Source organism: Ochotona princeps, chromosome 1 (assembly GCF_030435755.1).
Source record: "Ochotona princeps isolate mOchPri1 chromosome 1, mOchPri1.hap1, whole genome shotgun sequence".
NCBI lineage: Eukaryota > Metazoa > Chordata > Mammalia > Lagomorpha > Ochotonidae > Ochotona > Ochotona princeps.
Window position 1 is genome coordinate 110,671,412 of NC_080832.1, and position 22,295 is coordinate 110,693,706.

At 55.3% G+C, this 22,295-nt stretch overlaps 1 protein-coding gene across 2 annotated transcripts; it reads left to right on the forward strand.

The window, feature by feature from the left end:
- The first annotated feature begins 5,735 nt into the window (after window positions 1-5,735).
- On the forward strand, window positions 5,736-20,835 carry MTCH1 (mitochondrial carrier 1). Of its 2 annotated transcripts, none has more exons than XM_004590329.2 (12): window positions 5,736-6,433; window positions 9,574-9,658; window positions 12,795-12,901; window positions 13,212-13,289; window positions 13,615-13,672; window positions 13,929-13,980; window positions 15,273-15,332; window positions 17,625-17,718; window positions 18,898-18,945; window positions 19,053-19,120; window positions 19,327-19,402; window positions 20,019-20,835. In XM_004590329.2, exons 1-12 carry the CDS (start codon window positions 6,113-6,115, stop codon window positions 20,088-20,090), a joined length of 1,119 nt encoding a protein of 372 aa, XP_004590386.2. In that variant the 5' UTR covers window positions 5,736-6,112; the 3' UTR covers window positions 20,091-20,835. The 2 variants fall into 2 exon arrangements, with proteins under 2 accessions (XP_004590386.2, XP_004590385.2); XM_004590328.2 differs by having other exon boundaries at window positions 6,095-6,433; window positions 17,625-17,769.
- The last annotated feature ends 1,460 nt before the right edge of the window (window positions 20,836-22,295 follow it).

Consider the following 22,295-nt stretch of genomic DNA (forward strand, 5'->3'; position numbering starts at 1 on the left):
ACCCTAGCCCTCACCTCTCAACACTCCCTCCCTCGTTTCAGTCTAGCAGTTCTCAGGGCCTCAGCCACACACTGGGATCCTTTAACATCATCCCTAAGGCATCTTTGAAATTTCATGTATGTATTTACTGGAGAAACAAAGAGATGGAGAGCTCCCATCTGCAGGTTCACGGCCTCAGAGCCTGCAACAGTCAGAGCTGAGCTGGAGCTGAAGACAGGACCACGGTGCAGGGGCTGCATACACAGGAGACCAGCCTAGGGAGCACGGCCAGGAGCTAGACCTCAGCACGGCGGAGGCCCCGCCTTTAGGCCGGACATCTGCCGCCAACAAGCTCATCTCAAGCCCTTCCCACGGATTCTTACTCGGCCATCTGAATTGAGAGATGAGCTTTATTTTTTTTTTAAGATTTATTTATTATTTTTTAATTGAAAAATCAGATATACAGAGAGGAGGAGAGACAGAGATCTTTTGTTTGCTGATTCACTCTCGAAGCAGCTGCAATGGCCAGAGCTGAGCTGATCCGAAGCCAGGAGCCCGAGCCTCCTCCAGGTCTCCCACATGGGTGCAGGGTCCCAAGGAAGTAGAGCTGCTGGGATTAGAACTGGCACTCATATGGGATCCCGGGGTGGGCAAGTTGAGGAACTTAGCCACTAGGCTATCACACCAGCCCATTAGTTCTCCAGCCCCTCCAGGCCACTCCCATGCCAGCCAGAGCCACACAGGAAGCAGACGTGGCTGCAGCATGGGTGCTGTGGTTAGGCTGCTCTGGTGGCTTGGAGACTCCCTGGCCCTCCCTGGACCCTCCTGCTATCCCCAAGAGGGGATACAAGCCCTGGAATGCCAGATTGTTTTTACTGTTCTACCAAGAAGAATTTGGACTCAGACATATTCACTTGAAAGCTCTGCTCAGGGGCCTGGCGCGGTAGCCTAGTGGCTAAAGTCCTTGCCTTGCACATGCTGGGATCCCATATGGGCACCGGTTCGTGTGCCAGTGGCCCTGCTTCCAATCCAGCTCCCTGCTTGTGGCCTGGGAAAGCAGTAACAGATGCCCCAGTGCCCTGGGACCCTGCACCCACATGGGAGACTGGGCAGAAGCTCCTGGTTCCTGGATTATCACAGCTCCGGTTATTGCAGCCACTAGAGGAGTGAATCAGCAGACGGAAGATCTTCCTCTCTATCTCTCCTTCTCTCTGTATATCCAACTTTCCAATAAAATAAAATAAATCAAGAAAAGAAAAGCCAAGCCCAGCCCAGCCCTGCTCAGGAGTCCAGCCGCTGTCACGGGGAGACCTGTATTCCACGCGACGCCTCCAGGGCAGCCCATGTTCCTCCCCTCCTCCTTCCCATCCAAGCTCATGTAAAAGTGGCTGCTCAAACCTGAGCTGCTAACTGCTTGGCAGCTGTTGGCTCAGCACTACTGTGAGTCTGCAAAGCTGCAAACACAGGCTTGTCCCGGTTGGCGTGCCACCATCTGTTCAGACGGCCTACCCGTCTTGTCCCAGCACCATGCTTGGTGGCATGGCAGGTGGCACCTGCCAGCAGCCCCCGAAGAAGCAAGCAAGAATGGGAGGCTGGGGAGATGCTCTGCGCCGTCCACGGAGGAGAGTCTCAAACCCAGAGGCCAGGTGGCAGTCCTGGGTGCTTTGCAGCATCTCAGCCAGAATGAATGACGTGATGTTGCCACTCTGGCCCAGGGCTCAGCCCCAGCTCCCGCTGCACCTCTGGACAAAGGGGTGAGCAGGACTCAGGGTCAGACATGTCAACACCAACTCTCATGCATGCACACCAGGAGGGTGGTTTCCAGAGCCGGAAGCAGCTCCAGTGCCCAGGCGAGGCTGCTCAAAGCACGATCTCTGAGGGAGAGTGGAGATCATCTCAGAAGGCCCCATCTCCCCATGCCTGGGAAGGCAGACTGAGGCGGGCATCACTCACAACTACTTGAATATCTCTGCTGTGTGTGCCAGCTGTCAAAATCTCTTCCTCCTCACAAACTATACATCTAGGAGGCCTTCATGCCAGCATTGCCCTGGATGTGGCAGACCTGCTCAGCAGGTGGAGGCCCAGGATCAACCCTTCGCACTTTCTGTCTATGACCACATTCAAGAGTGTGGGGCCTGGGGCTCAGATGGTTCTGGCCTGAGGCCCTGCCTCTGCCTGCTCTGACCTATGTGACCTTTGGCAGGTTCCTCAATCTCTCTGTGTTTCAGTTTCTGCTGTGGAATGAAGATGAGCATCAAAGCATTGGTCCCTTGTAAAGTTGGTGACAACAGGGAAGCTAGACTTTTTTTTAAAGATTTTTTTTTTTAATTGAAAAGGCAGATTTACAAAGGAGATACAGAGATCCTCTCTCCACTGGCTCAACCCCTAAGTGGTCACAATGGCTGGAGCTGAGCCAATCTGAAGCCAGGAGCCAGGAGTTTCCTCCAGGTCTCCCATGCAGGTGCAGGATCCCAAGGCTTTGGGCCATCCTCCACTGCCCTCTCAGGCCACAAACACAGAGCTGGTTGGGACGTGGAACTGGTGGGACACGAACTGGCACCCACATGCGATCCCGGTGTGCAATTTGAGGATTCAGCCACTGAGCCATTGCATGGGACCTGCAGCTAGACATGCAGGTGCACCTCATGTCACCCAGAGGAGAGTCCTGAACATGAGGTGGTTGCTGGAACTTGGCTCTTCAAGCTGCTCAGTGTGGACATCTGTGTTCTTCTGGAGGCTGGGAGGTTTGCGGGCTGGAGGAATTGGAGCCAGGGCCTAGAATCGGCACCTTCTGCAGCTGGGCCTCTGTTGGAGTTGATACCTGGGTGTGGGATTCCAGGGATTCAATAAAGAAGGCAGGCCAGGGGCTGGTGTGATGACTCAATTGGCTAATTCTTCGCTTACAAGTGTCAGCATCCTATATTTGCACCGGTTCATGTTTTGGCTGATTCACTTCCTATCTAGCTCCCTGCTTTTGGCCTAGAAAAATAGTGGAGGACGATCCAAAGCCTTGGGACCCTGCACCTGTGTGGGAGACCTAGAAGAACCTCAGTTCTTGGCTTCAAATCCATTGTGGCCATTTAGGGAGTGAATCAGCGGATGGAAGATCTTTCTGTGTCTCTCCTCTCTGTAAATCTTCCAACAGCAACAAAAACAATCTTAAAAACATAAAATAAGGAAGCTCACCCTCCCACTTTATACCAAATGAACAGAGCATCCTCTACCCCAACACTAGAACCAGAAGGCCTGTGTCCAGACAAGCCCTTCCTCACACTGGGGTTAGTCTTCTCACACCTGGTGAACTTGAACTCTTATGCTGACCTTGACATTACCCCCTGGCCCTCCTAATCCAGGTAGTTTGATGTCAGCTCAGCTGCCATCTGGGTACACACTGCTTCCCTTCTCCCTCCAGCATCATTTGTCACAGGACCCCAGGGGCCTGGGCTGGTCTATATTCACATTTCCGGCAATTCTTAAGACATGTAAAGCACCACTTCTTGTTAATTTCCTGCTGTTGGATCCTACTGTTGGATGTATGGGTCTTCTTCATTCTGTCAGTGGTGTCACCAAAAACAATTCTACGCAGTTTCTAACATTGGCTTACTCCCCAAATGCCCACAACAGCCAAAACCTGGGACCAGGAACCCAGTCTGATTCTCCCACATCAGTGGCAGGGACCCAAAGTACTTGAGCCACCAGCTGCTGCCCCTGCTGGGTGCACATTAGCAGGAAGCTGGAAGTGAGAATAAAGCCAGGGATATACTCACTGCAATGGAATTTTTTTTAAGATTTATTTATTTTTATTGCAAAGCAAATATACAGAGAGAAGGAGAGACAGAAAGATCTTTCATCTGTTGATTCATTGCCCAAGTGACCACAACGGCTGGAACCAAGCCAATTTAAAACCAGGAGCCCAGAACCTCTTTCAGGTCTCCCACGCGAGTGCAGAGTCCCAAGGCTTTGGCCTGTCCTCCACTACTTTACCAGGCCACAAGCAGGGAGCTGGAGGGAAAGCAAGGCTACTGGGCCCAGAACCCGTGCCCATATGAGATCCCAGAATGTTCAAGGCAAGGACTTTAGCTGCTAGGCTACCGTGCCAGGCCTGGGAAATTTTTTTTTTCTTGAAGATTTATTTGTTATTTGAAAGATAATATTTACAGAGAGAAGGGGAGACATAAAGAGAGAGATCTTCCACCCACTTGTCCACTCCCCACTTGGGTCATCCTCCACTGCTTTCCCAGGTACCTTAACAGCCAGCTGGATCGAAAGCAGGGCAGCTGGGACTTGAACCAGCGCCCCTATGGCAAAGCATAGGATCAGTCTGCTGAGCCATCACACTGCCACCCCTATCCTCCCAACGGCGACCTAACCCCTAGATCAGACACATGCCCCATTTGGCATCATTCTGAAAAGTCATTTTGCTTACCACTTGTTTTCCAGTAACTATGTCTTGGTTCCCACCACGTTCCAGGCACCATGCCAGGTCGAGGTCAGTCCCCGGCAAGCAGTTTATAGTCTAACAGGGAGGTTGGCGTCCCAGGGTATCACGGTGAGCCCTTCAAGGTGGCTGGTGCTGAGGATGGCAGAGCCTTCTGGGGGCTAAGTGTTGTAGCTCTGCCAGTCATGCATTCCAGGAACTCTGGAAGCACACTTCTCTCTTCCGGCTGTTGTCGCGGCTTCCTTCCCACACACATCTGCTCAATGTCTGGGTGTGAACTTGCCCACCACCCTCTGCATTTTTCTCTTACAGAGCTCTATTATCTCACCTCCCATGGCAGGGCATGAATCTTCCTGTTTTTCCCAGTTCCTCTGGGAATGAGGAATGTGTTCCTCACGGGCTGTGTCAGCAGAGTCTGTTTTTATTGAGGATTTTCTTCCTATTTTGCTTGGTGTCCTTGCCAGTCCTGGGTTTGAGTAGTGAAAACTTTCAAAAGTTCACAAAGAAATAAATACATTACTCTTAGTGCAATTTTTTGAAAGAAAAAAAAATCAGTGCATACAAGAGGTCTCTACAAAGTTCACAGGAAATGTGTATTAACACCAAAAAAAAAAAAAAAAAAAAAAAAAGCGGGGGTGGCAAGGGGGAGAAAAAGCCCAGGGAAGGAAAAGCTGTTTTTGAGAAACTTAAAGCAGGAAGGGGCGGCCAATCTCCAGCCCCCCATCTCCTCTTCTGGTGTCCGGTTATGCTGGGAGCTCGGCTCTGAGGCTCCACTGAAAGCTGAAGCAGAATCCAGCACTGGTAAGTTAGAGGGGCCAGGGAGCCCCTGAGGGAAGACGGGAGGCAATCGGCATGGCTCAAAGCTATAGCAGGAGTTGTGCGCAGTGGCAAGGGGGTAGAGCAGAACGCAGAATACTGTTTCCAGAATTTTCTCACCAATAGGTGAGCGCAGGCCAAGGGACAGGTCTCCCATCGCGGCCTCTCAGTTGCCTCTAGGGTCCACGGAACCAGTGCAAAGAGCACACCGTCCATCTTTCTTTAAGGGGTGGTGCGTGAACCACACGTGTGAAGCCCTTCAGAAGCTATGACTGAAGGGCTAGTTTTTAAGTCCCTGCTTTTACGAGCGATGACGGGAGCTTGGCACAGCCAGCCAAGGAGACACTGGCCTATTCTCCAGCTAAGGCAGCTGTGGACTTGGGAGCACAGGCAACGACCCACCCAGGGCCCGGGCTTCAGCGAGAGGTCGGGCACGCACAGGCCCCCGCAGGCCACGGCGACCCGGACCTGGGCCGCAAAGGGGCGGGCCCGGGACTGCGGAGAACACTCCTGAACAGAAGGAGGGGGCTTGGGAGCGCCTACCACCATTTGGGGGGCATCTGGGCTGCTGGATCCGCCGAGCCCCGCCCCCGCCGCACTTTGGCATTCCGGGGAAAGGGGGATGGGGCGTGACGGCCGACGACGGCCAACACAGCTCCCGCGCCTGCCGCCTCTACCGCCGCGACCACCGGCCCCTGGTTCGCAGGCCAGCATGTGTCCAGGCTCCGAGCCCGCAAGGAGGCCCGAACCCAGCGCACGCACGCCGCCGCCGCCACAAATTCCACGCTCCCCCGCGGCCGCGAGTGGTGCGCTCCGGTCCCGCCCCGAGGGGCGTGGCCTCGCGCCACGTGACGGGGAGTGACCTCGCCGCCCCGCGCCATGGGGGCTTCGGACCCGGAAGTGGCGCCCTGGGCTCGCGGCGGCGCCGCGGGGATGGCGGGAGCCGGAGCTGGCGCTGGAGCTCGTGGTGGAGCGGCGGCGGGGGTCGAAGCCCGGGCTCGCGACCCACCGCCCGCGCACCGTGCACACCCGCGCCACCCGCGGCCTGCGGCGCAGCCCTCTGCCCGCAGGATGGACGGCGCGTCCGGGGGCCTGGGCTCCGGGGACAACGCCCCGACCACCGAGGCCCTTTTCGTGGCGCTGGGAGCGGGCGTGACGGCGCTCAGCCACCCGCTGCTCTACGTGAAGCTGCTGATCCAGGTGACAGGCCCGAGTTCTGGCGGAAGAGTGAATGGCGACGATTTGGGGCGCGTGCTGGGATTTGGGGGCGAAGGCAGGGGCGGAAGCGGAGGGAGCCGGGTAGGGGGTTTGGGAATGCAGGGGGACGGACCTGCGCGCACAGCGGAGGGGGTGATGGTGTGGAAGTGTCGTATTTGGGAGAGCCTAGAAGCAGCCAGGGGCCTTGAGCCTTCGGGGAAGGAGATGGGAACGGAGAGACGAGTTTGGGAACGGTGCAGTGGGCTCGGGCAGGGCAGCCCGTTTGGGGCGAGGAAAGAAGTAGGGGGGCTGGGAGGAGGGTGAGAACTTTTGGCAGATGGGTGGGGGAGGAGAGCTGGAGGCCGAGGCCATGTTTAGATGATGAGGGACGCAAGGCTGCCAAGGTCCTGAATTAACAGAGTTTAAATGCGGCTTTGGGGGGGGACAAAGGCATGGCGTCAAGGCCAGACGATTGAGGCCGGAGGGAAGGACATTAGATTCAGGGTGGAGAGGAAAGGACGGAAGTATTGGTTTTCATGGATTGTGGGAAAGAGCGAAGACCGAGAATGTTAGCAGGAGAGCCATCGGTTTACTTGGGATTTGGTGGGAGGAGGTGGGTGGGTTCTGCTGGAGGGGAACAGCTCCAGGAGGCGCAATGGGGGAGGGAAATGGAGGCTTTAGGGGGAAGGGGATGACGCATGTAGAGAAGAAAATGGAAGGCAGGGTGGGGTGGGAATGGCCAGTGCTGGCCTCGGGGAGGAGGGGCTGGCAGGCAGTCTTGGAATGGGGCAGGGTGGAGAGAGGCTGGCGGGATTGAGAGCCACTGGAGATGTCTCTAGAATTGAGGGCTCCCTGGACAATCGGACTTCTTTGGTGGTGGCTGGCGGTGCCATACAGATGAAGCTGGTTGTGGGGGAAAAGGCGCCCGTGGGCTGGAACGCAGCGTTCTTTGGCCAGCTGAGGTGGGCGTGACTGACAGAGGCTTAGTTTGCTGGTTTGGTTCAGGCCAGGATTGTCCCGTTGGGAAGAGGTGGTGTGCAAGTAACAATTGGGACAGGGACCCACCTGAGATTTGAGGTTGGATTTGAATTGACGCAAGTGGGTGTCGGGTTTCACTGTGGGACAAAATTGAACTTGAGAGAGTGTGGGAGGTTAAGTTGCTCCAGAAAGCAGGAGAATGGGGCAGGATCAGATTCTAGGGTCTGTAGAGTAGGGTGACAGTGAGATTCCAGGTGACCACCCAGACTGACACCCTGATGTGATTTGGGGGTGAGTGTTCTTACAGGATTAGGATAGTGTTTAGGGCAGTAGAGAATGCAGATTTCAGGGAGCCAGAGGTGACTGAGATGAGAATTGGGAGCTGAGGGAGTGAAATTGGGTGGGGGCTGGGGTTTCTGGGCAGGTGGGTAGATCTGGGCCATGGGCACCCCAGTGCAAGAGGTGGATGAGCCCCCCGGGGGGGAAGTCGCACAGTGGTGGATTTGGTTGGCAGGTTTGAAAGGAAAGTTGACATTTGGTGAATAAGGAACTCCAGAGGATGAGAAGAACCAGAAGGGAAGGGGTGGGATGGGGCAATAAAATGGCCTATCTGATTTGAATTCCAGGTGGCTCTGTGTGTGGATACTCTGAGATTTTAATGGGTTTACTGGGGAATCAGTAACCTCTTGCCAAAAGATGGTTGTCAGGGGGCAGATGTGGGGTGCACAGATGGAGTGAGAATGCGGGGCCTTAGATCAGGGTTTGTGGGTATTAGGTTTGAAGAGTTGGAGGTTAGAAGACGGTAGATTTTTTTTTTTAAAGATTTATTTATTTTAATACAAAGTCAGATATACAGAGGAGAGACAGAGAGGAAGATCTTCCATCCGATGATTCACTCCCCAAGTGAACCGCAACGGGCCGGTGCGCGCCAATCCGAAGCCGGGAACCAGGAACCTCCTCCAGGTCTCCCACGTGGGTGCAGGGTCCCAAGGCCTTGGGCTGTCCTCAACTGCTTTCCCAGGCCACAAACAGGGAGCTGGATGGGAAGTGGAGCTGCCGGGATTAGAACCGGCGCCCATATGGGATCCCGGGGCGTTCAAGGCGAGGACTTTAGCCGCTAGGCCACGCCGCCGGGCCCGACAGTGGATTTGAGTTGCCAGAATCAGGGTGTCTGGGTGTGGGTGTGGTTGGGGCACTTGGTTCACAGATTTGGGGGTGAAAGGAGGTGAGCATGGTTTGGGAACCAATAATTCAAGCTTGGCAGTGAGAGGAGTGGGGGCGACACGGAGCCAGGGCTTACCTTTAGAGTTCAGCAGATAGACTTGATTTAGGGGCCTAGGGGCCCGAGGTGAGGGGAGATAGGTTTATGCCACTCGACTGGGCAGTATAGTGACGAGCTCCACAGGGCTCAGGAGAATTAAGAGAATGCTGCTCGCATTTGAGAGAAGCAAGCCCAGCTCGGACCCTCCGCCTCTAATCAAGAAGGCTGTTTGCTTGGGTCAACTGACTTGCCCATCTTACCCCCCTGCCCACTGAAATTTTTTTTTGAAGATGGTTCCCATAACCAGGGGATTTTTAATCTACAATTTGTAACCTGTCACAAATCTCAGAATCAGTCTGCCAAGGGCAACATGAGCTTTCCAAGAGACATGCATGGCTAACGTGGAAAGAAAGAACCAGAAAAGTGCTGCCAGCAGCCTAATCCAGCCTGTGAGACAGAGCCTCTTAACTTACCGTTCCCACTGTTCCCACATCCTAGAGGAACTGCTCTAGTCCATGGGCCAGCTGGCCTGGTGCCCCAACCCCTCAGCAGGAGGGAGAGACACAGGCCTCTGCTCCCACACCCCTTGCCTGCCGTCTGGCAGTGGAGCATATGTTGTAAAAATGAGGATCATGTTGGCCCTGGCCTGAGGCATGATGACAGCTTGGCATACCAGTGCAGGAAGTGTTTGGGGAGCAGGTGGCAATGCCACCCTTATGAATGGGAGGGACAGACTGGGCGTGTGGTTGGAGTGGCAGACACTGGCACAGGCTCCACTGCGTTCTGAAGGGGAGTGTGGGCAGCGTTAGGGTCTGTGGGAGAGGAGCCGGAGACCTGGGAAAGAGGAGAAGCCGTGTTCCTAGATCACAGCAGAGCCTGCCTTTTGTCTCTGTTAATTCTCAAGGTGGGTCATGAGCCGATGCCCCCCACCCTTGGGACCAACGTGCTGGGGAGGAAGGTCCTGTATCTGCCGAGCTTCTTCACCTATGGTGAGTGATGCCGCCGATGTGGAGAGGCCTCAGGTGGGGAGAGGGTGCAGCTGGCCCTGGGGCCCTCTCACCACCTCCCCGCCTGCTGTGGCAACAGTACAGCCTGGAGCCTCTCACGCCTGCCAAGTGCCACTCAAGTGGGGTAGCTGCCTTCTGAGCCCTGTGGGGTCCCCGGGCTCATTTCTGCCCAGCTTCCACACTGTCCCCATGGCGTAGCACCTGCACATCACAGTGCCCGCTAGTCATTGATGTTGAACCTTGGCTCCCCTCACCCCAGCTGAGCCCGGGTGGACATCTCCCTTCCTCAATCGTGCAGTGTCCATGCCTGTGTTCTAGCCTGGCCCTGCTGGCCTGCCCCAAGAAGGCCGCCTTCTACCTCTGCTGCTCATGGCCACAGGTGCCTCCTGGCCAGATCCTTCTCCAGTGACCATTGCTGCTCCACCCCCAGGCCTCACCTTGCCCTCTTTGAACGTGCCTTCGCTGTCCGTGTTCATGGCCAGCAGCCCTTCCAAGCCAGGCCCCTGTGATTCTGTCACCTCTACCCTTCTTAGCTGTCTGCACACACCAGAATATTCTCTGAATGTCTTTCTTACTGCATCACTCGGGGCTTGGCCTCCATGTCCCCCTCTCCACTGTACACATAGTTGATGTTCTGTTTCTCTTCTATTGCTACTCTCACCCCGTGTTGTTGAGCGCAGTCTAGGGCCATGCAGAACTGGCCGCTTTGTGGGGAAATGTATTTTTGTTTTTGCTAAAATCTTGTCGGCAAATAGGAGTTAGCACAGAAGAAGGAAGACGCCCTTGTTGCAGTATGGCAAAGCCAGCATGCAGATGATGCTGGGTTTTAGGCACCTGCAGTGGCGGGCTACAGCACCCTTCCTTGAGGTCTCTGGGTGTTGGGTCATATAGGCTGTGCTGTGAGCAGCCTCAGGGTGGAGCGGAGCTGACCCAGTGCCCTGTCTTCAGAGCTCTGGGTTGGGAGGGAGTGTGCAGGCGGGACCTGCTTCAGCTGAGTCGGGATGGAGCTGCACGTGAGGGGCCAAGGGGCATGGTGTGTAACTCATGGGGAGGGTTCCTCTTAGCAGGCCTTTCTGCATCTCTTTCTCCTCTCTCTCTTGTTTAGTACTCGCCTGGGAAGTGGGAACAAATTGATGTCCTTACCCTGGCTTTTTTTTTTTTAATGATCTATTTATTTTTATTGGAAAGGCAGATTTACAGAGAATAGATATGAAGAGAAATATCTTCCATCCATTATCCTTTGGTTCACTCCCTAAATGGCTTCAACAGCTGGAGCTGAGCCAATCTGGAGCCAGGAGCTTCCTCTGGGTCTCCCACACAGCTGCAGGGTCCCAAGGCTTTGGGCCATCCTCCACAGCTTTCCCAGACCACAGGCAGGAAGCTGGATCAGAAACAGAGCAGTCAGGACACGAGCCAGCACCCATGCAGAATGCCTGTGCTTGCAGGTAGGGGATTAGCCAGTTGAGCCACCACACTACCCTGCACCCTGGCTTGCTAGTGGGCGTGTCAGACGGGCGTCAGGGAGTGTTTTACTCATGTCACGTTTCCTGGCTTTGTCCTGACAGCTCCATTGTGCTTCCTGGGACCTCCCCTCCACCAAGCGGACCTTCCTGCTCCCGCATGAGCTGGAGTTGCCTGCCTGCCCTCTGCTCTCCACCACAAAAACTGCATGTACAGGTCCAGCCACTGTCAGCCCTGTGGAAGCCGTTCTCACGGGAGCAGGGATGGCACGTGGCTGGGCTGGCAGGCGTGTTGTGGAGAGAAAAAGGCCAATGTGCTTCTTGCCTCTGAGCAGTGCTGGAGAGCTGAGATGGGAGTCAGGAGGGAGAGGAACAGGTGGAGAGAAGATTCTGTGAGCTGCGCGGGTCCCCAGGTTTATAAAAATAGGTGGCTTTTTTGGAACATATATTTTTATTTTTTTTAAAGATTTATTTATTTACTTTATTGGAAAGTGAGATACACGGAGAGAAGGAGAGACAGAGAGGAAGATCTTCCATTCATTGATTCACTCCCCAAGCGGCCACGACAGCTGGAGCTGATCTGATATGAAGCCAGGAGCCAGGAGTCTTGTCTTGGTCTCCCACGTGGGTGCAGGTTCCCAAGGCTTTGGGCTGTCCTCGACTACTTTCCCAGACCACAGGCAGGAAGCTGGATGGGAAGCAGGGCCACCAAGGTTAGAACCAGCACCCATATGGAATCCCGGCGCATTCAAGTCAAGGACTTTAGCCGCTAGGCTATTGCACCGGGCCCAAGATAATATTCTGACCCCATAGGTGTTGCTGGTGGAGTAGTGCATTGGTGTGTCTGTGTTAGTCATTCCTCCACACTCTCATTTTTCCTTTGGCTGATAAAAGCTGGCAGGGGCCCAGGGTGGCCCAGGAATGACACAGGATCAAGAGGGGGCTGCCCTGGCCATGGTATGTCCAGGAACCCTTGCTTTGACTGTTTTCCCTCAAGTTTCAGGCTTTATCACTGCCTGTGGAATTTTTCTTTTCCATGAGAAAAAGCAATTTCTGAGCAACAAATTTGGCCTCTGGGTTGCATCCCGCAGGTAGTGGGCTTGTGGAACCACATCTGTTTGCCAGGTAGGCTTCTCAAAACTAAAAAAAGAGAGAAAATGGGTGAACTCACTAGTTAGAGGTTGGTTTTAGAGGGTTTGTTTGTTTTAGATTTATTTGTTTATTGGAAAGTCAGATATATAGAGAGGAAGGTCTTCCGTCTGACATTCACTCCCCAAGTGGCCGCAATGGCCAGAGCTGAGCCTGTCCAAAGCCAGGAGCCAGGAGCTTCTTCCGAGTCTCCCACACAGGTGCAGGGTCAAAAGGCTTTGGGCTGTCCTCTACTGTTTTCCCAGGTCACAGACAGGAAGCTGGTTGACAAGCAGGGCTGCACCCATATGGGCGCGTGCAAGGTGAGGGCAGGCCTGGTTTTAGAGGCTTTACAAAGTGAAATGGGCTAGAAGCAGCAGAAGATTGGGGAACGGGACTGACTATTTCCAACAATCCCTTCCCACATCTCTAGTTGGCTGCAGTGATTCAAGGGACTGACCACGTGTGCGAGTGACCCAGGAGTGGGTGCCCTGGCTGTTTGTGACGTTGCCACCTCTGCTCTCTTACAGCCAAGTATATCGTGCAAGTGGACGGGAAGATAGGGCTGTTCCGAGGCCTCAGCCCTCGGCTCATGTCCAACGCTCTCTCCACTGTGACTCGGGGCAGCATGAAGAAGGTGAGTCCCAGGGAAGGTAGGACCTGTCATCCAGGCTCCTGCTGCCCTAAGTTCCCAGGTGCCCTGATGCTGCTTCTCCTTCCCTGGCCTGGTGGGGCTCCAGGCCCCGCTGATCACACACTGAGCCTTGTACTTGGCAGGGTCCCCTAGTCCTCTGCTGTTCCCAAGCCCCGGTACCACAGGGATCCTTGCTGTTTTTCCGGGCCACAGGCCTGGCGTTCCTTGAGAGGCCCAGCCACACAGAAGTGACAAGACTATCTCAGGTGCTGCTCAGGTGAGACTGTGGTCCTCTTCTGTGCTCGTGTGACAGGTTTTCCCTCCGGATGAGATGGAGCAGGTTTCCAACAAGGATGACATGAAGACTTCTCTGAGAAAAGTGGTGAAGGAGGTGGGCATTGCAGCTGGAGAAGGAGAGGCTATCTGACAGTTCCTTGTCATTGAGATGGGCAGGTCCCGAAGAGTGATGGAGTCGGGTCCCTGTGTGTTGGAAGGAGGGGAAGGGGTGAGGTGTGGAGGAATACTGGCCTGGACCCAGCAGCACTCCTAGGAGGAGTGGGTTGGGGTGGGCATCTGATAAAGCCATCTTTGGTAGACCCCCTTGAGGGTGAGGGTCCCCTGTTTTCTCCCTCAGTTTGTACCTCCTCCTCCCCCACCCCCAAGTATCCAGCCCCAAGACAAGCCTGACTGAGTCCCCACCCTCTGCTCACTTCCAGACTTCATACGAGATGATGATGCAGTGTGTGTCCCGCATGCTGGCTCACCCCCTGCACGGTGAGCCACCCCGGAGGCTCTGGGTGACCCTGGTGACTGTGGCAAGGAAGGGATGGGGAGGGAGAGGGCCTCACTAGATCTCCTTCAAGGAGACATGGTCCAAAGGGAGCTGGCCCCTCCCCAGGTGAAGGACACGGTTTGGGATGGAATCCCACAGGCCCTGGTGCCTGGTCTCTTGACACTGCACCAGGCTCTTTATGGCTCCAGAGTCATAGGCTGTGTCCAGCATGTCACCCCTGTGTTTTCTTGCCCTCAGTTATCTCGATGCGCTGCATGGTCCAGTTTGTGGGACGAGAGGCCAAGTACAGGTAGGTAATTGTGTTCCCCTTGTGGCGGGACTGGCAGGTGGCAGTCATGCACATTTTCTCACCTGACTCTATATAATGGCTTGGCCTGGCGTCAGAGGAATGTGCTAGTAGCTTCCATGGCAGAGAGCTGGGACACTTTCTCTTCTCCATCTCTTATCAGGGGCTGCGCTAGATGAGCCTAGATGCCTTGCAGAGTGGTGAGTGGGACTGGAGTCTGCCCCCCAAGGCTGGTCCCGCTGCTTAGGATGAGTGGGGTCCCCGCTGGACCCTGATGAACTGTCCAGTCAGTATAGAGCCTGGCTTGGATGAAGCTTTTCTCATCCTCTCTTAGGAAGCCATCTGCCCTGTGGGCCTGGGGCTTGGCCCTTCACTTGTGGCTGTATAATCCCTAGCTCTGACACTCTGGCCCTGAGCTGGGTACCAGGTGTGCTCATGTTGATGTGGCTCTTACTGTAGCAGATCTGCCCCTGACCCGTGTGAGGCACTATGCAGCACAGAGGGCGCGTCCTGCAGTCCTGTGGCAGGAAGACATGCCCAGCTTTCCTCTACACCACACTCCACCCCAGGAAACTCCACTGCCATGTGCCTCATTTTGGGTTCACCAAATGGGAAACTTACCCAGGCAGCATGCCTGGTCTGATTGGGAGGTTGGAGTTGAGGCCAGGAGAGAGTAACCTGGCTCAGAGCCTCAGTGGGGGCTGGCAAGACAGGGGTGCCCAGACCAGGGCTTTGGCTCTGGCCACCTCCTTCTGCCAGATTGCCCCTTTCACAAGCTGTGACCATCCTCCATATGGGCCAGGCCAGTTCCTGTCCTGGCCTCAGCTCAGAGGCCATTATGGAGCCACTCTGCCTTTTACACCTGGGAAAGGCTGTGGCATCCCGTCCTCTGAATTCCCGTGGGCTGCAGGGCCCTGAGCTCCTGCTCTGGCCCCCTGGAAGGTGATTATCTCCACTAGCCATTCCTCCTGCTCTCGGCCAGCCAATCAGGAGGGCCTGCCCCAAGAGCCATGGCTTGAGCTGGGTGCTGGGTGCCTCACTCCGAGTCCCGCAGGAAATGGCAGGAGAGGACCACCAGTCCTCTGCCCATGGGGCTCAGTGAACTGAGTGACCCTCTCACCTAGAGGAGTGCTTTCTCTTCCCCACTGGGGCCCTTCCTGGTCACAGAGTCCTTGCTCACACCATGGCCAGGCCTGCTGGGACCTGAGGATAGCTCTCGGGCTGTGCTCCCTGCCAGGGTGGGCTTCTGGGAGGTGACTGGGTAACCCTGTGTCTCTCTCCCATCCTCTTCACAGTGGTGTCCTGAGCTCCATTGGGAAGATTTTCAAAGAGGAAGGGCTGCTGGGATTCTTTGTGTACGTGAGTTTACCCTCCCCATCACGGCCACAGGCATGGCTCTTCTAACACGTGCATTCCTGACCTCCCAGGCCACAGCTGCTGGCCTCGCACTAATCCCAGGGTTCTGCTTCAGCCTGAGCAGCCTCGTCCAGTCCCGGAGAGCTCCACGCGTGTCCAAATACTAGGCGCTGCTGCACCCTGCTCTGGTAACGGCTCACACCCCGGCAGGAACATGTGTCCAGCAGCTGGGGACCCTGGGCCTCATGCACTCATCCAGGGACCGTGGCTGGGGCTGGTCTTTGTGATCCTGGCACTGTGTAGTCTCGGCCTCACAGATGGAAGATGTGGCCACACATCTGGGACCTCACAGCTGGCTTGAGCTAATGGGCTCTTTGTCCAAGCATTTCTGAGAAACTGGGTGTTCATACTGAACACTGAGCAATCCATGATTCTTCTCTTTAAAAGCCAGAAGGAGCTGTTTCCCAGGGGCTGCTGCATGGCCAGGATTGATGGCTGCAGTCTCAGGCACTCGCTTCTCCCACCTCCACTTTAGTTCACCCTAACAGAACCTGCTACTTGAGGTGCATTCTCAGAAAGTAGACCACAGACAGAACCCAGGAGCTGGGCGTAACACACATGGCCAGTGTTTTACCTTGTCAGGTCTTGGCAGTAGCACACGTACTATTGTGTCTTCACCTTACAAAGTGACGGCAGCGGGGAGGAAGAACCCAAGGGATAAGTAAGTCAGCCTTGCTGTGTGGGACTCCCAGTCACACCCAGACCAGAAGGGGAAAGATGGCACCTGGCACCACCCACGGCTTCAAGGTGTGATGCGCCAGGTCCGAGGGCAGACATGTACTCCCTTGTCTATACACGCACAGACACACACAGGGACGTGGCAGTGTGTGTGAACGTCTCCTTGTGCACACAACACTCTCAGCAGTCGGGGTTAAGAAACTGCGCAGGGCTGTTCAACAGCAGCCTTGCCCCTACCCTCCAGATGCGTTTGTATGTTTGTTTGTTTGTTTTTAAGATTTTGTTTATTTTGGGCCCAGCAGCGTGGCCTAGCGGCTAAAGTCCTCGCCTTGAAAGCCCCGGGATCCCATATGGGCGCCAGTTCTAATCCCGGCAGCTCCACTTCCCATCCAGCTCCCTGCTTGTGGCCTGGGAAAGCAATTGAGGACGGCCCAATGCATTGGGACCCTGCACCCGCGTGGGAGACCTGGAAGAGGTTCCAGGTTCCCGGCTTCGGATCGGCGCGCACCGGCCCGTTGCGGCTCACTTGGGGAGTGAAACATCGGATGGAAGATCTTCCTCTCTGTCTCTCCTCCTCTCTGTATATCCGGCTTTCCAATAATAATAAAATCTTAAAAAAAAAAAAAAAGATTTTGTTTATTTTGTATTGGAAAGTCAGATATACAGAGAGAAGGACAGACAGAGAGGAAGATCTTCCATCCATTGATAACTCCCCAAGCAGCTGCAGTGGCCGGAGCTGATCCGATCCAAAGCCAGGAGCCAGGAGTTTCTTCCGGGTTTCCTGCGTGGGTACAGGTTCCCAAGGCTTTGGACCATCCTCAATTGCTTTTCCAGGCCATAAGCCGGGAGCTGGATGGGAAGCACCGGGATTATGAAATCCCGGCACATGCAAGGCAAGGACTTCAGCCGCTAGGCTACCACACTGGACCCAGTGGAGGCCATTTATGACAACTGCAAGACTACCCTCACACACTGCATTGCTTTTGAACTTTTCAGGGAGTAGTCAGGTTTTCACAAATGCAGAAAGGAGAGTCCTGCCTCCCTCTCCCAGGGGCCAGCTGCTGTGCTGGAGGACCTCCCAGAAGCCCCATTCTACACAGTGCCCGGGTAGCCCTGGGGAATGCTCGGGGAACCTGCCCTGCTGATTCCTAGGGCTGATCTCTAGAGGCCTCGGGTATTTGGGGCTGAGCAGAGCAGGTGCACTGAGACATGTGATCTGAGAGCTGCTTGTGTAAAGAGCAGGGGAAGGCATCAAGCCTCTCACAGACGTTCCTGGCTTGATGCCCAGCGTCTGTGGTTTGCTTGTGGGAGGTGAACTAACCTGCAGCGTCTGGTGTGGCCTGGCACTGCTTGCAGGAGAAGGGCCTGCGTGCTTAGCATGGTTGCCACTGGCCACACAGCCCCACAGGCCCCCTTCCTGATGTTCTGCCCCTGGACTTGCTGGCTTTTGGAGCTTGAAACATCCCTGCTGGCTTCCTGGGTATGGGAGCCTCCAGGAACAGTTCCCTTTCCCCTCCCCCAGCCCGCTCACGTTTGCTCACCTTGTTTTGTAGCGGCTTAATCCCTCACCTCCTGGGCGATGTGGTTTTCTTGTGGGGCTGTAACCTGCTGGCCCACTTCATCAATGCCTACCTGGTGGATGACAGCGTGAGTGACACCCCAGGGGGGCTGGGGAACGACCAGAATCCAGGCTCCCAGGTTGGTTGGAGCAAGGACTTGTTCTTCTGTTTGTGTACTGATGATGCCCAGGGTCCAGGGCAGGCTCAGGACTCTGGGACTCCAAGCCCTGGACCCTGAGGGTGAGGGCTTGGGGGTGGAGGGGCCTGGGTGACCTTGGAGTCTACTTAGCCCTGGAGGAGGGAGGACAGGGTTGTGTGGGAAATGACCTCATGAGGCAACACTCCATCTAGATGGGTCCGCAGATCTGGAGGCATATGTGGACTGCACATCTCTGAGTCACACACCTGTGATGGGAGCTCAGGAAAGCAGAAGGGAGAAGCCCTGAAAGTGACCGTCCTTTAGCCTTGCCTTTAGGTTTTTCACAACCTTAAGAGTAGGAGGAGCAATGCTGAGGGCCAGGATTAACAGGCTCCTCAGAGTCAGCCGCTGGAACCCACAGGCAGGGCATGACCTGGGCTGGGCCGGGCTGGGCCAGGCTGGGGCTGCCTCCCTGGGAGATTTGGAGATCTGTCAGGATGTGTATAGCTCAGGTTTCCTGCAGTTTGTCCCCGGTGGCCCATAAGCCTGGCATATACATAGGTCTTTCCAGGTCAGGTCTTCTGGGAGGGCTCAGCCCTTCAGTGATGTGCTTGTTGAAGAAACCTCTGGATGCCAGATGGCTGACCTGTGGTCTTGGGGGCGGGATGGGAGGCGCTGAGCTCCTGGCAGGCAGACATCTGACAGTGGAGATTGCCCAGGAAGACAGGAAAGTCAGACAACGGACATAGGGACCACAGTACCTGAATGGCCCCGGGTGGTCCCGTGTGGCTTTTGAATGGTCCTCTAACTTGGCATGCCAAGTCCTAGCTGGTCTTCTGCTATGAGTGAACTAGAGAGCTGTGTAGACACCCAGCCTGCCTCTAGTGGTCCCTGTCTGTAGCTTCACCCTGAATCACGAGCCAGATGGGTGGATGGGTGAGCTGCTACCACCACACATGCTCAGAATGAGCAAGCTGGGGTAGCTGAGACATCTCGGCGCCAGCAGTGGCCATGGCGACAGCTGGTTGGCCCTGCAAGGGAGGCAGTATGTATTTTGAGGGTGTGGGGGTTAAGGGGAATCCATGTCAGAGGGGCCTCTGGCAACCCACCCCTCCTTTGTGCCCTCAGTTCAGCCAGGCCCTGGCCATCCGGAGCTACACCAAGTTTGTGATGGGGGTAAGTGAATCTGCTGCCCCCAAGCCCCACCCCACCAGTGCCCCTGGGGGTGGCCGGGAAGTGACTGGGGCCGGAGCAGGGGTCACTCCAGTGTCTCTGGGTTGCAGATCGCCGTGAGCATGCTGACTTACCCCTTCCTGCTGGTCGGCGATCTCATGGCAGTGAACAACTGCGGGTAGGTTTGTGCCCCTCCGCTCAGCACCCAGCCAGGCCTTTCCTCCTGGACTGTGGCGGGGCCTGGCCTGCTGGGTGTCCTGCTTCTTCCCTGCCAGGCCCCATGGGGAAAACCTGTTTTCTCAGGATGGGGTTGGGGGAGGGCAGCTCCATAGCTGACCTCTGCCTGTGCTCTCGGGTTTGACACACAGTCTCCTTCCCGCGCAGGCTGCAGGCCGGGCTCCCACCTTACTCCCCGGTGTTTAAGTCCTGGATTCACTGCTGGAAGTACCTGAGTGTGCAGGTGAGGGGCTGTCGGGGAGGCTTTCCTGCTATTTGCCACACCCATCAGAGACTGATGTGTGTGCTCCGCATGGGAGGATGGGGATTTGGGGGACCTATTGCCATGAGTAGATTGGGCAGAGAATAGCGACATGTGGCTTAAGGCCCTTACTTCAAAAAGAACCAAGGAGGGTAAGTCTGCATCCAGTTACAAACTGCACATCAGACCAGGCCTGAAAGATTCAGATGAGGGTGAGGAGGCTCTGGCCCATGTGCTTGGTGGTGAAGCCCAACAACATCTTATCCCCAGTCCCAGGGGTTGCAGGTATGGACCTGGACCAGTTGGGGACCCTCTATGGGACATCTGTGGCCTGGGGGAGCAGTGTTGGGGTCTTGTGTTTTGAGCCACTCAACCCAGCTTCTGGCCAAGGCAGGTCCTTGCCTTTCTCTGGCCTTTGCTTGCCTGGTAGTGAAGTTGAGCAGTGGCCTGGTGGGGAGGCAGCCAGGAGCTGTGGACACACTTCTTCCAGCACTTGGACTGTCTGTGCCTAATATGGGGCTCTGAGTCAGAGGGGCAAGGTGTTCCTGTGGGGAGGTTCCCTGCTGGGGCCCGAACTGACGCCCCACACCTTCCTCAGGGTCAGCTCTTCCGCGGCTCCAGCCTGCTTTTCCGCCGGGTGTCATCAGGATCATGTTTTGCCCTGGAGTAGCCTGAATCAACCAAGAAAACACCATCCACCTGGCCGCCGCAACAAGGCCCGAGCATCTTGGGATGGCTCAAGACAGCTCCAGCCAGCAACGCCTGGGCGGATCCTGCCCAGAGGACCTTCACTTTCCATATTTGCCATGTGTCTGTCCAGAAGTAGGGTCTGGTGGGGGAGGGGAGCTTTGTCCATTGGGCTGGGGCCCTTGTTGGGCCTAGGAAGGGGAAATGGGGGTGGGAATTAGAGCAGAATCCCCTTCCTTCTCAGAGTGCTTGGTCTGCCTTGGCAAAGACCAGAAAATGGCTTGTGGAAGCTTGGGGTGGGGGAAGAAAGACTGGCGGGGTCATGTTCTACTCCCTCACTCCCCACCTCTGCAGACACCTCACCATGGGCCCCTATATCATCTGCGACTAAGCCGGGAGCAGTTCACATCCCTGCTTTGTACATAGGCCGCCGTCCTGTGTAGGCCTGTGCCCGGAGGCGGACGCAGGGTCCTGCCTTCATGCTTCTCAACACTACCCTCCTGATGGGCGGGCAACACCTGCTCGGAATGGAAAATCATGTGATTTGTCAGGCTGTGTCCCTCGTCTGCCACTCGTCTCCCATGTGGTGCCTCATGTAGGACCTGCTTACCTGTGAAGTTGTGAGCGGCCAGCAGTAAGCAGATCAATGTCTCTAGTCCTCCCATTTTCAAAGTTCCTGGTAAGAAATTGGCCCTGTTTCCCTTGAATAAATGTGTCAGTGATTTGGAGCTCTGTAGGGGGTCTCTTACGTTTATGAGCTTCACAAACCACCTGCAGGGTCTTTTTCCATTCTTCGTGCTGGTCTGGGAGGGATTGAAAAGCGACAGGGCTGCAGCCTGCCTGGCCTGGAGACACCGGCCAATTTTGGTGTAGACCAGGTTGAGAACAGACAATGGGCCATGAGGCTGAGGTGCCAATTCCTTTTCTTTCTTAAGATTTATTTTTTATTTGAAAAAGGGAGAGACAGAAACCTAACCACTGGTTTATTTCCCCCAAATGGCCATGATAGGAGCCTAGAACTGCAGGTTTCCCACATAGGTGGGCAGAGGCCCAAGGACTTGGACTATCTTCCTCTGCTTTCCCAGGAACATTATCAGGGAGCTAATCAGAAGGGAGCAGCCAGGATTGGAACCAGTACTCACATGGGATGCCGGCATTGCAGGCAACTGCCTACCTGGCTGAGACATGGTGCCAGCTCCTGGGGTGCCAGTTCGTAGAGCAGCAGCTCAAGCTTAGACGTGTTGGCAGTGGCACAACCCTCTGAAAACCCTCCCAGCTTCCTACAGTGTCCAGCCTTGCCCAGCCTTGCCACCTGGGCAGTATTCCTGACCTGCAATATGGTTGCTGCAGGGCAGACCCTTCTCACCTCTGCCCAGTGCTGGCTCTGCACACATATGTGACACAGAGAAGCTGTGAGATCCAGCAGGGTTTCCCAGGGGTCTCCCCACCCTTGCTTACTCTAGGGACTGTGACAGAGGTGTCTATAGGGCCACACGCCCTCCTAGGTAGGCCCTTCCCTATTGCACAAGTTGGCCTTGGCAGTGAACTAAGTTGCTGGCCATGTAGCTGTGCGTGGGTGACTGTTTGCCAGAAGTACAGATACCCTTGTGTACGTGGGGCAGCTGTACAGTGTGTGAGGACACCAAGATCTAGCCACATTGCCTGCCATTCTCAGCTGGCACAGTGGGGGGGGGGGCAGGCCAGGTCCCTGGGAGCACCGTTACTCAGAGAGGAACCTCAGGTTCTTGCAAGGGAGGGGTCCACTTTGTGACCTGTTGCCCTCTCCAGCCCAGGGTGGTTTCCCTCAGCACTGACCTCCTATCCCGGGACATCTTTTCTTATGGATTCCCCGTTTAAATCCTGCTTCTCCCAACTGACATTCCCACGACTTACATTCACACACAAGCTGGTATTTGAAAGCGTATGATGGTATTCATAATCAAGACTAGATTAATCCAAGTGTCTACCAACTGATGAGTGAATCAAAAAGATGTAATTCATAGGATGGAATACCACTTAACACATAGGTCCTTGGAAGGCTTAGATGAAACTCCTGGCTCCTGGTTTCAGCCTGGCCCGTCCAGGCTTTGTGGCTATCAGAGTAAAACAGTGGGTGGGAGATCTCTTTTCTGCTGCGTTTGTTTCTGTTACTCTGCCTTTCTAATAAATATATCTAGAAAAAAAGAAT

Bases quoted from the DNA above. Each gene is read 5' to 3' on its own strand.
- MTCH1 (XM_004590328.2), top strand. From the start codon at position 6,113: ATGGGGGCTTCGGACCCGGAAGTGGCGCCCTGGGCTCGCGGCGGCGCC. The intron at 6,434-9,573 runs GTGACAGGCCCG...TTAATTCTCAAG, and splicing joins ACGTGAAGCTGCTGATCCAG to GTGGGTCATGAGCCGATGCC. The intron at 13,290-13,614 runs GTGGGCATTGCA...GCTCACTTCCAG, and splicing joins TGAGAAAAGTGGTGAAGGAG to ACTTCATACGAGATGATGAT.